At 38.8% G+C, this 14,389-nt stretch overlaps 1 protein-coding gene across 1 annotated transcript in view; it reads right to left on the bottom strand.

The window, feature by feature from the left end:
* Positions 1-13,602, bottom strand: part of UMAD1 (UBAP1-MVB12-associated (UMA) domain containing 1) — a 260,040-nt gene extending 246,438 nt beyond the window's left edge. Inside the window, exon 1 of the mRNA XM_042781430.1 lies at positions 13,521-13,602. Coding sequence (XP_042637364.1) covers positions 13,521-13,602 — 82 coding nt within the window. The remainder of the gene's footprint in view (positions 1-13,520) is intronic.
* Positions 13,603-14,389: the final 787 nt, after the last annotated feature.

The raw sequence follows: 14,389 nt of genomic DNA on the forward strand, positions 1-14,389 counted from the left end.
GGAAGTGGGAGGGGAGCTGCTGCATTGTAAATTTTGGTCAATGTCATGAGACAAAGTATATGTGAACTGCTGTATGAAAAGTGAATTTACTCTGTTAATCTTCACCCAAATCCTAATAAAAAAATTAAAAAAAAATTTAAAAACCCTAAGATACCACAGCCCAAGTGGCCAGTAAACCAATGCACCATCTAGAAAAGTAGTTCTTAATCTTTTTAGGGTCACAGACCTTTAAGAATCTAATTAAATGGTGAGACCCTTCAATCCAGAAAAATGTATAGGGAAAATTTTCCATAGAATTTCAGGAAGCTTACAAACCACTCACTCTACCTAGCCCCCTAAACTCATCAGGCACTGAGAACTCCTGACATAGGGATAGCAAAAGGGACAATTCCTGGTTATCAGGGTTATCAATTCCTTCAAGCAATCCATCAACAAACTATTTTAAGGGCTGTAGTTTTCCTTTGCTGCTGCCAAGCATATTTTCAGCTGGTGCATCAGGAAATGATGGGTGCCAGAAATAAAAATAAGTTGCTCCATAAGTTAAGAGCTGAGCTATTTGACTTAGAATACTGAAAAATTTCAAAACAATGATGTCTTTAAGTCACTGGCACTATAATGCAAGGCTTTAGTATAATATACTGAATACTTATCATTAAGAATATGACGGCGCATATATATGATGTCATAAATGCATATACCGTTTTTGGCAGAAATACCAGTTGTAGGAAATGAATCAGCTTCTAATTTAATTGATAAACAGGGTATGACAGCAATGCTCAATTCTTTAGTTATGTTCTGCTAGTTAAGGCACAGGGAGATCTGGTAGCATAGTGCCTAAGGCACTTGACTGCTAACCAAAAGGCTGGAGGTTCAAACCCACCAGCCACTCCTCGGAAGGAAGATGGGGCAATCTACTTCCATAGTGATACTGCCTCGGAAACTCAAGGAGGGGTCGCTATGAGTTGGGTCCAACTCAATGGCACATAACAACAACAACAGTTAAGGCACAAGTTAAACACTTTGGCTTAGTGGATGCTAATGGACTTTCCATGAAGCCCAGGTGGTGCAGTGCTTAAGTGCTGGGCCACTACCAAAGGGTTGGTGGTTCAAACCCACCAGCAGCTCTGTGGGGGAAAGATGCAACAGTCTGTTTCTAAAAAGATTTCAGCCTTCGAAACCTTGAGGGGCAGTTCTTCCCTGTCCTATAGGGTAGCTATGGGCTGGAATCAACTCAATGGCAATGGATTTTGTTATTGATGTAACAGACTTTCTGGAGAGCTGATGGCATAAGTATGCAGTGGCCTTCCAGCCTTGGATCAGGGGTGGCCTAATGGTGGCACTGATAGGGTACGTCCCCATTTCCTTGCTGTAGCATATATCATTAATGATGACATTCTTTCCAGTTGAACTTATAAGCTGTCTCAGGATACTTACTTCATAAGGCCTCTGCCAAACTTATCAAGATTAGCAAGCGAATTAAAACTTCTTTGCACTCACTTTTGTTAATGACAAAGTCTGTGTATAGGGCCCCCTTGCTTCATCTCCTCAATGTACTGAGAAAACCAGGATATTATTAACATTTCACATGTGAGGAAAACAGGCTGAAATGATAAATGACTCATCTTAACTCAAAATCACACAGCAAGGAAATGAATGACTTCCAGTTCAGTATCTCTATTAGATACCGAATAGATAATAGATATAATAGATACTAGATATAGTTCAATATCTATATTAGATATTAGATACAGTTGACTTATCTGAAAGCGACAAAGTAGTGGCTTAAACAGAATGATAGTTTACCCTGTCCTGCCAAAAGAAAGTTCAAAGAAAAGCATTAAAGAGCTAGTATGTCAGCTCCACAGTTTTCAAGAGCCCAGGCTCTTCTCAGCTTATTCTTCTGCTATGCTCACAATGTGCCCTTGTGCTCACAGCCTAAAATGGTGGCTAGAACTCTACCAAGTCATCATATCCACATCCCATAATGAAGAAACCCTCATAAAAATACAGTTATAGTTTCTATTCTACTTTAGTTAAGCCATAAACAAATAAATAAAAAGCAAACGATAAAACCACAAATTTCTGGGTAAGCACACTTTCTGAAAACATTACGTTTATAAAAAGTAGAGGGCTTCAAAAGTCTCAGAAATGAAATTTGTTTCTAAAAGTAATCTATTTGGAATCCTAAGTGTTTTTAAAATCAGGGGAACAACTGGGAAGAATTTTGTGAAATAAATTATACAAATGTGAATTAAAGTAGCCTATGCCTCTTTTTGTCTTTACCCACAGTACATTTAGATCAACTCCAGGTAAAATCTTTGACAGTCTAACACTTGTAAACTTTTAAAAGTAACATCTGAAGAATGGTGTACAACTATTAATTATAGTGAGCTGCAGTAGTTCTCATTCTTGGATGTACATTAGAATCATGTGGAAACATTGGGAAATAAAAATAAAAATGCCTGGGCCAAACCTCAGGACAGTTTAATCAGAAACTAGAGATGGAACCTATGCACTAGTATTTTTTCAGTTTCCCCGAATGCATAAAGGGTTAAGGAGACAAAATCTCTAATTTACATATAAGTCAATTTGGTCCACTGAGCCCCACATTAATCAAGGTCACAACTAAAGGTGTGAAACAGAGAGCTCAGACTCTGCCCCTTCACACCTCTCCCCTACACCATGTGACTCCTTCTCAGTCCACATATCGAAGGAGATAAAGGACAGTGGTACATGCCACACAAGGACCATCTTACCTGAACACTGTCATCTTAAGTACTGCTACATTAATGAGTGAACCAGATTTAGCTACCAATGAATGCAGAAATTCTGTTAATTCTATCCATTAAACATACAACTCCAAATTTCTTATAAGAAAATTATCAGCTGGAGGCAGAGTTCAGGTTACAAACATCTGACTTCTGTATGATTAAAATTATTTAAAAAAAAAAAATCAAGGTGCATACAATGGTTAGTAATAACAAACAGGTGCTACTTTGCAATGAGCATCAAAACATTGTTATTACTACCATATTATTATGTTAACAGTATTTTAGTGGAATTAGAAATATTTCCTTAATTATTTTATCCATAGAAAGGTACACTATATACTAAGATAAACATTTCAGTAACTGACTAATCTTAGATACAAATCGTACTTAACTGTTCAGATTTACATACAAATTCAACTTAAAGGCTTTGTTGTTTTTGTTGCTAGGCCATCAAGTTGTCTCTGACTCATAGTGACCTTATAGACAACAGAACGAATCACTGCCTGGTCCTGTGCCAGCCTCATGATCCCTACTATACCTGAGCCCATCCCTACACCCACCATGTTAATCCATCTTGCTGAGGGCCTTCCCCTCTTTCGTTGACCCTCCACTTTACCAAGCATGACATCCTTCTCCAGAGAATGATCCTTTCTGACAACATGACCAAAGTAGGTGAGACAAAGTCTGGCTATCCTCGCTTCCAAGAAGCATTCCAGCTGCACTTCCTCCAGGATAGATTTGTTAGTTCTTTCAGCAGTCAATGGTACTTTCAGCATTCTTTGCCAACACCACAACTCAAAAGCATCAACTCTTCTTCGATCCTCCTTATTCACTGTCCAGCTCTCACATGCATATGAGGCGATTGAAAATACCATGGCTTGGGTTAGAAGCATCTTAGTCTTCAAGGAGGTATCTTTGCTCTTCAGCACTTAAAAGAGGTCTTTTGCAGCAAATTTGCCCAACGCAATACGTCTTCTGATTTCTTGACTGCTGCTTCTACAGGCGTTGATTGTAGAAGCAAGTAATAGGAAGTCTTTGACAACTACAATCTTTTTTCCATCCATCCTGATGCTGCTTATTTGTCCAGTTGTGAGGATTTTTGTTTTCTTTATATTGAGGTGTAATCCATACTGTAGACTATAATCTTCAATCTTCATCAGTAAGTGTTTCAAGTCATCCTCACTTTCACCAAGCAAGGCAGTGTCATCTGCATATTGCAGGTTGTTAATAAGCCTTCCTCCAATCCTGATGCCACATTCTTCTTTATGTAGTCCAGCTTCTCAGATTATTTGCTCAGCATACAGACTGAATAAAGTATGGTGAAAGGATACAACTCTGACGCACTCCCTTCCTGATTTTAAGCCATGAAGTTATCCCCTTGTTCTGTTCGAATGACAGCCTCCTGGTCTATGTACAGGTTCCTCGCAAGTACGATGAAGTCTTCTGGAATTCCCATTCTTCTCAATGCTATCCATAATTTGTTATGATCCACACAATTGAATGTCTTTGCATAGTCAATAAAACACAAGTAAACATCTTTCTGGTATTCTTTGCTTTGAGCCAAGATCCATCTGACATCAGCTATGATATCCCTCACACCATATCCCCTTCTGAATCCAGCTTGCATTTCTGGAAGTTCTCTGTCAATATACTGCTGCAACTGTTTTTGAATTATCTTCAGTAAGATTTTACTTGCATGTGATATCAGTGATATTATTTGATAATTTCCACATTCTGTGGGATCACCTTTCTTTGGAATGGGTACAAATATGGATCTCTTCCAGTCAGTTGACCAGGTAGCTGTCTTCCAAATCTCTTGGCATAGCTGGAGTGAGTGCCTCCAGCACAGCAGATTTAGAAACAAAACTCATTTGTAATTCAGATAGTGTCAGAATATAAAGAAACCAGCTGAAAACTCCTGGCACACATGCTTTAAATTTACAAGGTCAAGAGTAAAAGCTCAAAGAATTGCTAAGTAAATTAAATGTGATTTGAAGTTTTCTGGATCTCAAAACTGTTGTTAGGTGCCATCAAGTCATTTCCAACTCATTGTGACCACATAGGGTTTCCAAGGCTATAAATCTGTACAGAAGCACACTGTCACATCTTTCTCCCACAGAGCAGCTGGTGGGTTTGAATAGCTGACATTTCATTTAGCAGCCAAGCACTGAACCACTGCGTCACCAGGCTCCTATGTGGATCCAAGTAAAAGGAAATCCCTGACAACTTCACTCTGGTGGCGTAGTGCCTAAGGCATCCGACTGCTAACCAGAAGGCTGGCAGTTCAAAGCCGTCAGCCACTCCTCGGAAGGAAGACTGGGCAATCTACCTCCATAGAGATACCACCTCAGAAACCCAAGGAGGGGTCACTATGAGTCGAATCGACTTGACAGCAGTGAGTTGGGTTTGGTTTGGTTTATGTTGAGACATAATCCATACTGCGGGTTGTAGTCTTTGATCTTCAGCAGTAAGTGCTTCAAATTATCTTCACTTTCAGCAAGCAATGCTGTATCGTCTGCATATCGCAGGTTGCTAACGAGTCTTCCTCCAATCCTGATGTCGCTTTCTTCTTCATATAGACCAGCTTCTCTGAAGCTGAGATTATATGCTCTCAGCATACAGACTGAATAAATACAGTGAAAGAATACAACACTCTTGCATAACTTTCCTGATTTTAAACCATGCAGTATTCCCTTGTTCTGTTCCAAAGACTGTCTCTTGATCTATGTACAAGTTCTGCATGAGCACACAATTAAGTGTTCTGGAATTCCCATTCTTCACAATGTTATCCATAACTTGTTATGATCCACACAGTCAAATGATTTTGCATAGTCAACAAAACACCAGTAAACAACATCTTTCTGGTACTCCTGCTTTCAGCCAAGACCCATCTGACATCAGCAATGATATCCCTCATTCTATGTTTTCTGAATCCAGCTTTAATTTCTGGCAGTTCCATGTCAATGTATAGCTGCCTGTTTTTTTAATTTTCCTCAGCAATATTTTACTTGTGTGTGATTGTGGTGGTTATGTTTGTGTGTCAATTTGGCTGGGCCTAGTTGAGTGGCTGGGCAGCTGGTGGTAGTTATTCCCCATGATGAGACTGGCAATCAACTTCATGGTGGGATCTACCACAAGCAGCTGAGTAGCTGCCTTTGGGATGTGGTCTGCTTCCTATATATAAGGAGAAGGCTTGGGAATGGTCTCTAGCCTATGGCACGCTTGGACCCTGCATGTAGCCGTGTCGTTGCTCAGCAGCCTGCTATGCTCTGCCGACCTTGGGACTTACAGTGGACTTAAGTTAATGGCCTGCCGTGTGGATTGGTAACATCAGGACTGTGCCTTTTTACTTGTCAACCTTAGGGCTTCCAGCCTCAGCAGCCAGCAGCTGTCTGAGTGAAGAAATGCCTCTAGCTCCAGTGGGCTGGGAGCAGGAGGCGGAGCTGAACCCCAAGGTTGAGGGGCTTTCATCCAGACCCTAGAGCTTGGCACTTTGAACCTGGACTTAAAGCCTCCAAATTGTAAGAATAAACTCGTTTGTTAAGACCAACCCATTTGTGGTATATTTCCTGTCAGAGTGGCACTAGGTAACCACAACAGTGATATAAATTATATTATTCAATAAATTTGCATTCTGTTGGCTCACCTTTCTTTGGAATGAGCACAAATATGGATATCTTCCAGTCGGTTGGCCAGGTAGCTATCTTCCAAATTTCTTGGCAGAGACAAATGAACACTTCCAGAATTGCATCCGTTTGTTCAATCAGTATTCTGTCAATTCCTATAGCCTTTTTTTTCACCAGTACCTTCAGTGCAGCTTGGATTTCTCTCGTCAATAACTCTTCTTGATCATATGCTACTTCCTGAAATGGCTGAACGTTAACCAATTCTTTTTGGTACAGTGACTCTGTGTTATTCCTTCCATCTTCGTTTGATGCTTCCTGTACTATACAATATTTTGCCCAGAGTCCTTATATTGCAGGCTTGAATGTTTTCTTCAATTCCTTCAGCTTAAGAAATGCTGAATGTGTTCTTCTCTTTCACTTTTCTAATTCTAGGTCTTTGTACATTTCATTATAGTACTTTACTTGCTCTTCTTGAGCCATTCTTTGAAATCTTGTGTTCCACTCTTTTAATACATTTCACACTACATCAGTAAAAAGACATCAATAGGGTAAACTGATTTTTTAATGCATAAGTACTCTATTTTTTAAAAGACTTCGTACACTTCTGTCATAGGAATGAAGTGTAAATAGGACACTCACACTGAAGACTTACTTGGTTCTTATCATTATTGTTTTAATTAAAGCCTTCAAACTGAGGCAGAATCAAAGTAACTTACTGTTGCTCATTCCTTAGGATGTGAATTTTTATTGTACACAGCTAAGTTTCCACTCTTAAGTAAAGAATACAGAGATGAAAAGATTACCTAAAAGTTCCATATAAAAATAAAAGAGTTTAACTGAAGTGTTTATATATGGTTTGATTCCCAGAATGCAGGATTTAGTAGAAGACAATCTTTACAATAATCCACTACTTTGCAAAATTTGATTAATCACTTACACTAGAAAACAGAAGGTGAGTAGATTGAATATATCAACATCAATAGTTAGAAGATGAAATCCAAGGTGCTGTGAATTACTAAACTCTGATTCTAAATTAAATGTGTTCTATGAAACAATTAACTTAGTGAAAACAAGACGTTATTGTGCCCTACTTTAAGCAGCACCTGCATAATCTGAAAAACATAATGAAGTTTAGTTGTACTGTAACCCAATTCCTTTAGTCTCTTAACAGTGCTTGCCCAATTCTATTCTGTCAACTCCAAACTTTTATTTAATATCTAGTCAACAATGTTAGTGAACACGGAGTAAGAGTAATGTAAATTATTCCTTTCATTCTATATCTTAAGGTCTTTTCTTCGTTGTTCTTATTTTCCCTTTATCCTGCTATAAAATAATAAGCTAATTCATGCCTTTCACTTAGTTTTGGAAGGAATTATAAGCCAACATGTAGGCAATAGAGGTCCTTTTCCCTAATTTAAAGTAACTATGAGGTTGCACACTATACTAGTAAATTTGTAATTAACTTAAGGATAATGTCTTAAAAGTGCAATTAAACATGTCATAACAGAACAAAACTGTAGTAATTACAAATAGTACCATGCTTGCTGGGTTTTAAAACAGTAGTAGCACACGAAGTAAGACTAAGAAAAATCGCCACCCAGTGATGCAAAAGAAAACTGCAATTTGTTTTTGTATAAAATGAGTACCCTGGAGGATTACTTCAACTTTATTACTGAATGAAGGAATAGCCATTACCTTCTTATATGAATAGGAACTGGTTACAAGGGAAAGGATATTTTTCTAGTAGGTCTTTTTAAAAAAAAAAAAAAAAACTTGTTCTTCAGCACAGTCTACATGTCACAATGGCTAAAAGCTTTGGAAACCTTAAAAGGGAAAGGCTTTCCATCCAAATGTCAGCTAACTATACAAATAGTCCAAATATTCCTACTGTCAGCAAAAGTGCCTAGGCTCTCGCCTGGACCCTGAAGTCCAAGTACTGGTATGCTCACTTCATCAACTCAGCCACACCACCTAATAATTCTGACCTAACCTATTTGTGTTGAATAGAAAGGCTGCCTTAGGGAACAGGTATTCTCAAATGGAAAAATAATAGATAATTTATACTGTGAAAAACATAATTAACTCTGACCTTTATAAAATAAGTTATAGAGGCCACATAAGGTATAATCTAACAAATTCTGTAGAATCCATATTGATAAGAAATTGTTGCTACAAATAAAATCATGCTTCTAAACCTTTATTTAGTTCTATCAGTAAGAAATCAACATTGTTGTTGCTGTGTACAGTTGAGTCTATTCTAATTCACAGCAACCCTATATGAAAGAGTAGAACTGCAAAATAGGGTTGCCTAGGCTGTAAATATTCATGGGAGCAGATTGTCAGGTTTTAGAGCTGGTAGATTCAGCCAACCTTTTGTTTAGCTGCTGCACACTTAACCATTACACTACCAGGTAAACACAAATTTAAAAACAAAATTATATATACTTCCTTATCTTTAATGTACCTATTGTATATGAGGACAAAAAGAAAATTATGTGAGAGCTATGCTAACCAAAACACATAAGGCAAGTATGAGGCCACGTTAATAAAAGCATTAAAATTGTTCCATACCTCTAATTTGACCTATTTGATATTTTTCAAATGGAACATAAGTAGCTATTAAAAAAAAAAATGCACTACCATCAAGTCGATTCCAACTCATAGAGATCCCCACTGGGTTTCCAACTCTGTAAATCTTTATAGAAATAGATTGCCTCATCTTCCTCCCACAGAGCAGCTGGTGGGTATGAACCACTGACATTCTGGTTAACAGCCAAATGCTTTACCCACTATGCCACTAGAGCTCCTTAAAGTAAATATACATAAATTCTGGGACCAAAGTATATATATATATATATATATATATATATATATATTTGGGGGGGAGGTTAGCATATGTGTAGCTCTGGTGGCGTAGTGCCTAAGGCATTTGACTGCTAACCAGAAGGCTGCCAGTTCTAACCCCCCAGCCACTCCTTGGAAGGAAGGTTGAGCAATCTACTTCCATAGTAATACTGCCTTAGAAACCCAAGGAGGGGTTGCTCTGAGTTGGATCGATGGCAGTTAGTTTTTGAGTTTTATATATATATGTACCAGTAAAATCAAATTTAAAAAGACCTCTTAAATCAATTAAAGAAAAAAATCCTATTTCTAAAGACAAATTAACTATATTCTTAACGTCAGGCCCTTTCTTGGTCAATTCAGTTAAGTCCTCAACTGTTTAAGCATTGTTTACTAATCAATGTATACCATCTTTCAGTTTCAACTTCATCAAGGAACTTGCCATTTTCAGCAGTATTTTTATTTATTCTAGTAAACAGCGAAAAGTTTGGGGTATCCCCATGGTTTTTTAAGAATATAATAACCAACTCTTTTATCACATAACACTTTTAAACGATAAGGAACACAATTTAAATTAGAAAAAATAAAAAAGACCCTAAAACAGCACTGTTGTTGTTGTTATGTGCCCTCAAGTCGGACCCGACTCATAGCGACCCCTCCTTGAGTTTCCGAGGCGGTATCACTATGAAAGTAGATTGCTCAACCTTCCTTCCAAAAAAATAGCACTAATGTCTTAGAATTAAAACTGATGTGACATTTAAAAAAAAGAAAAAGATGGACAGCTTCATGGTTAAGAGGATAGGCTGTGAAAGTCAAGCTGCCCAGGCTAATTCCCGATTAGCTACCTGCTAGCTGAGGGAACTCAGAAAAGTCCTTGTCCATAAATGGGGACATAATACTACCACCTCAGTCAGAGGTTCTAATCAGCCTCATTTTTTAAGTGAGCTGACTGACAGCAAGGGAGGCTAAGTAACTTGCCCATGGTGAAAAAGTTAGTAGGCTATGGAGCCAGGAAGCAAACCTAAGCTATCTGGCTCCAGAGATAGCACTCTTATCCACACTTTACTGCGGTTCCTTGAAGGTCCTTCTTACGAAAATGGGAGAAAGGTGTGACAAAAAAATAGAGAGGAAAGGAGAGCCAGAAAATAATGCTGACTAATGTCATCAACGCTTCAGCCAAGTTACTAAGCATAGAATACTAGGTATGCGTGGCTTTTTCATGAAAAATGGTGAAAAGGGTGGAGCTTTGTACCTGAAGAGAAATGGGACTAAACAGAACAAGCATCAGCAGAAGGAGGAGCTAAGAGACAAAGAGGCCTCAACAGTCATTTGGGGGGGTCTGTCTTAGATCATTTGCACACGGGTGTAGCACCAGGTGCACTTCATATTAAACCACCATCCTGGAATACAAAGGAAGGGATTCCTCACCATGACTGCCCAACGGCTGGACACAGGGTCCAGGAGATAGCACCTACTCCACTCAGTGCAGAATGGTCCTGGGAACACTTCAAAAAACAACAGGCCAGCCTTTGGGAAAATACACCATCAGGGCTTAGATATATTAGATGGAGCAGCTGTGGATGAGAGCGTATTAGAATAATTAAGTCCTGGAAACTCCCAAATGAAATGACAAGTTTGGAAGTTTGTGCATCTTCTAAGACTAGCTTAAACACCACTTCTTAAACTAGAGTCTTTCCTGGAAGGGAAAATGGAGGTTCACTGATAAGCTTTACCTCCAGAGTCAGAATGCCCAAGAAACTGTGCTCCTACTGGATGACCCATGAGATAGGCACTAGAACCTCTTGCCAAGGCTACGTGCTACCAGAAATTAGAGGAGATCTTAGAAGGAGCAGCACCGTAGCCATTTCTTTTGTGGTTAAAACCTGTCTCTGAAATGCTGCACATGGCAGCTCATTGAGTAGAGAGGTGAAGAAGATATATAAAAAGTTTCAAGACACAGCATTAAAAATTATTTGTGTTCACAAAATTTAATGGCTATCTTCTAACAAGAAGAAGAACATCCATTTCTGAACATGGAACAGTAGAAGAACAGTAAGCCCTGTGCATATGTGTTAAGAAAACAGAGATGTTTTAAAATAAAGAATGTATAAAAAAAGTTTGGAAGCCCAGGCTTTATTGCAATAATTTCTGAGAGAAGAATTTGTAGTACAATCTCCTAAGGAAACAGAAACTTGAAAAGACCTGAGGCACTTCTGTCAGCAAGGCTAATTCAGGAGGTAGGAGGCAAGCAATACTAGTGGCCCTCAAGAAACAAAATTTGGGGCTGGTAAAGCCAGTTCTGAAGTGGCAACAAAAGTAAAAATTCCTGACATAGTAAGAAGGGTCAGAGAAGTACTCAGCTCCACAGCACCCCACCTTATCCCAAAAAATCTGCAACTCCTGGTCACAGACTGTGTGAGGAACCAGGTCAGAAAGAAAATTCTTACCACCCTACTGCTGCCTGTGTCCTAGGCCTTATGAGGCAAATTCAGAAACACACAGGACTGCCAGAACATGGGTGTGGAAAAGATGGGACATTCTATAATAAAGGTTAGCTGTGAGAAAAACTCTATTTTGGTCTCCTGGAGAAATGGAAGAAGGCCAAAGAGGTAAAACCCCTAATGACTTTAAGAGACCACATCCTACAAAGAAGAGCTGAAAATCAGAGACCCACCAAACCACAGTTGTAAATATATGGCAATCAGAGGAACTGAGTGAGCCCTGGCTCTGAGAGGTAAGAAAGAGTAACTAAATTCATGATCTCCCTTAAATCCCAAATGAGCCATCACCTACTTCCCAAGGCACACAGAGCATTTAACGATGCAGGGGGACCTCAGACTGACTGGCTGAGAAAAAGTAAGAGGTAGGAAACAATTATCTGGAAAGGCAGGAACCAGGGAAACACTCGAGAGAACAAATCAGTTACCTCAAATTCTCTCAGAGGAAGAGAAGGGATTGCACAGGGAGGAGGTCCAGAGTAGGAAAGGGTAACACTGGGCTTTAGCTTCTCCTCACTTCGGGGATGAACTAAATAAAGTTTGCCAATCTCTTCCTCAGGGAAAAAATACAGTGACATGGAAGAAATTTTATTTTTCAGAATTCCCCTTGGGAAGAAGACTGTATTTTGTTTTTGTTTTTGTTTTTAAAAAATCTTCATAAATCACTAATTTTTTTTTTTATAATTAACAGATATTAATTTCACGATGGGAGCTCTGGTGGGATAGTGGGAGCTCTGCTGGCATAGAGCCCAAGGCATTTGACTGCTAACCAGAATGCCAGTGGTTCAAACCCACCAGCCACTCCTCAGAAGGAAGACCGGGCAATCTATTTCCGTAGAGGTAATGCCTCGGAAACCCAAGGAGGGGTCATTATGAGTCAGAAATGACTCAATGGCAGTGAGTTTGGTTTTTTTTGTTTGTTTGTTTAATTTCATGATGGACAATAAACTAGTCAAACATTTAGGAGACATTATTTAAGACATTTAGATTTAAAAGCATACTTCATTAACCAACTACATGTCTAATTTGATTTCAGATGTTACCTTAAGAAGCAAAATTTGTGCTATTTATAAAACAGAACTTGAACATGTCAAGAATTCTTCATTTTGTCTGTTCACAGTTTAAAAAGAATCATTAGTTTATTACTTGAAAAAAGCAGGGTGCTTCCACAAATCTAATTTGGAGTATACAGCCAAACCAAGATATAAGAAGAATCTGACTTTACTGGTCTGCTAGAGACTGATGAAACCCCAAGACTATGGCCCCTAGTCACCCTTCGGGCCTGGAATTGAACTCACTCCTGTGGCTTCCAGACAGACAGACAGGTATATGAGGTGAACATTCACAGCAGTAGGTGCAATCCAGAATGATCAACCATGGGGAATCAGAAGGGCAGTATTTACACAGGGAGATAGATCACGGGGAAGGATGCACAGGAAAGGATAATCCTAGGAAAAGGTAAGCACAGGGAAGAAATGGGAAGAGAGCTGTTACACTGTAGGGATTGCAAGAATGTCATGAAACCAAATGTGGATCAACTATTGTATAGAAAATGAATTTGCTCTGTAAACTTTCACCCAAATCACAATTTAAAAAAAAAAAAAAAAAAAAAAAAACAGAAGAGCCTGACTTTATAACAATGTTCTTTATAGATTTTTCTTTTTCTAATTATATTCATAAAATCAATTCTGAAGTAGAAAATGATTTAATCATATAATTGTCAAGTAATTTTTTAAAAGAAAAAGAACTCATGTATTGTGATTTTGTTTGTTAAAAAGACTCACCTAGCAGTACAAATCCATCTGCTTCTCTCTCTGGAGTCGGGGGCTTTTTAGATTCTGGAGGCTTTCTGAAGAAGTGAAACATTGCTGTGTTGCTACTGCTGCTGCTGCTGTTTATATCTGAAAGAGAAACACAACATAATGTCAAATTCAGATGGAATCGTAACAATCTCTTTTTTTAGTAAAAATGTCAAACAAAATGAAATCACGGGGTGGCACAAATGAGTGCTGGACTACTAACCAAAAGGCTGGCAGTTCAAGCCCACCCAGAGGCACGTCAGAAGTGAGACCTGGCAAACTGCTTCCAAAAGGTTAAAGCCTTGAAAATCCTACAGGGTACAGTTCTACTATGCACATATGGGGTCACCAGGAGTCATACTGACTCAACAACAATTAACAACAACTCTTAGGAATTCTGTTTTGTTGTTGTTATATGCCGTCAAGTTGGACCCGACTCATAGCGACCCCTCCTTCGGTTTCTGAGGCAGTATCACTGAGGAAGTAGATTGCCCCATCTCCCTTCCGAGGAGTGGCTGGTGGGTTTGAACCGCCAGCCTTCTGGTTAGCAGTCAAGTGCCTTAGGCACTACGCTACCAGAGCTCCCAGGAACTCTGTTACCAAACTCAAAAACATGAGCCTTCTGTAAGTGTCAGAAGACAAATTCTCAATGAAAAGATTTAAAATCATGTGTGCTCTGTGCTCTGAGTCAACAATACAACTTCTCAATTTCTGAAGATTTAAAAAGCAACACAAGAAATCACTATATGTAAAACTAAAATTGAGAAATTTATAAACTGGAAAGATATCTTAAAAGAGGAAAACTAAACTCACTGCCATTGAATCGGATCCGACTCATAGTGACCCCTCTTTGG

Source organism: Orycteropus afer, unplaced genomic scaffold, assembly GCF_000298275.1.
Source record: "Orycteropus afer afer isolate SDZICR_OR568_19922 unplaced genomic scaffold, OryAfe1.0 scaffold00119, whole genome shotgun sequence".
Classification (NCBI taxonomy): domain Eukaryota; kingdom Metazoa; phylum Chordata; class Mammalia; order Tubulidentata; family Orycteropodidae; genus Orycteropus; species Orycteropus afer.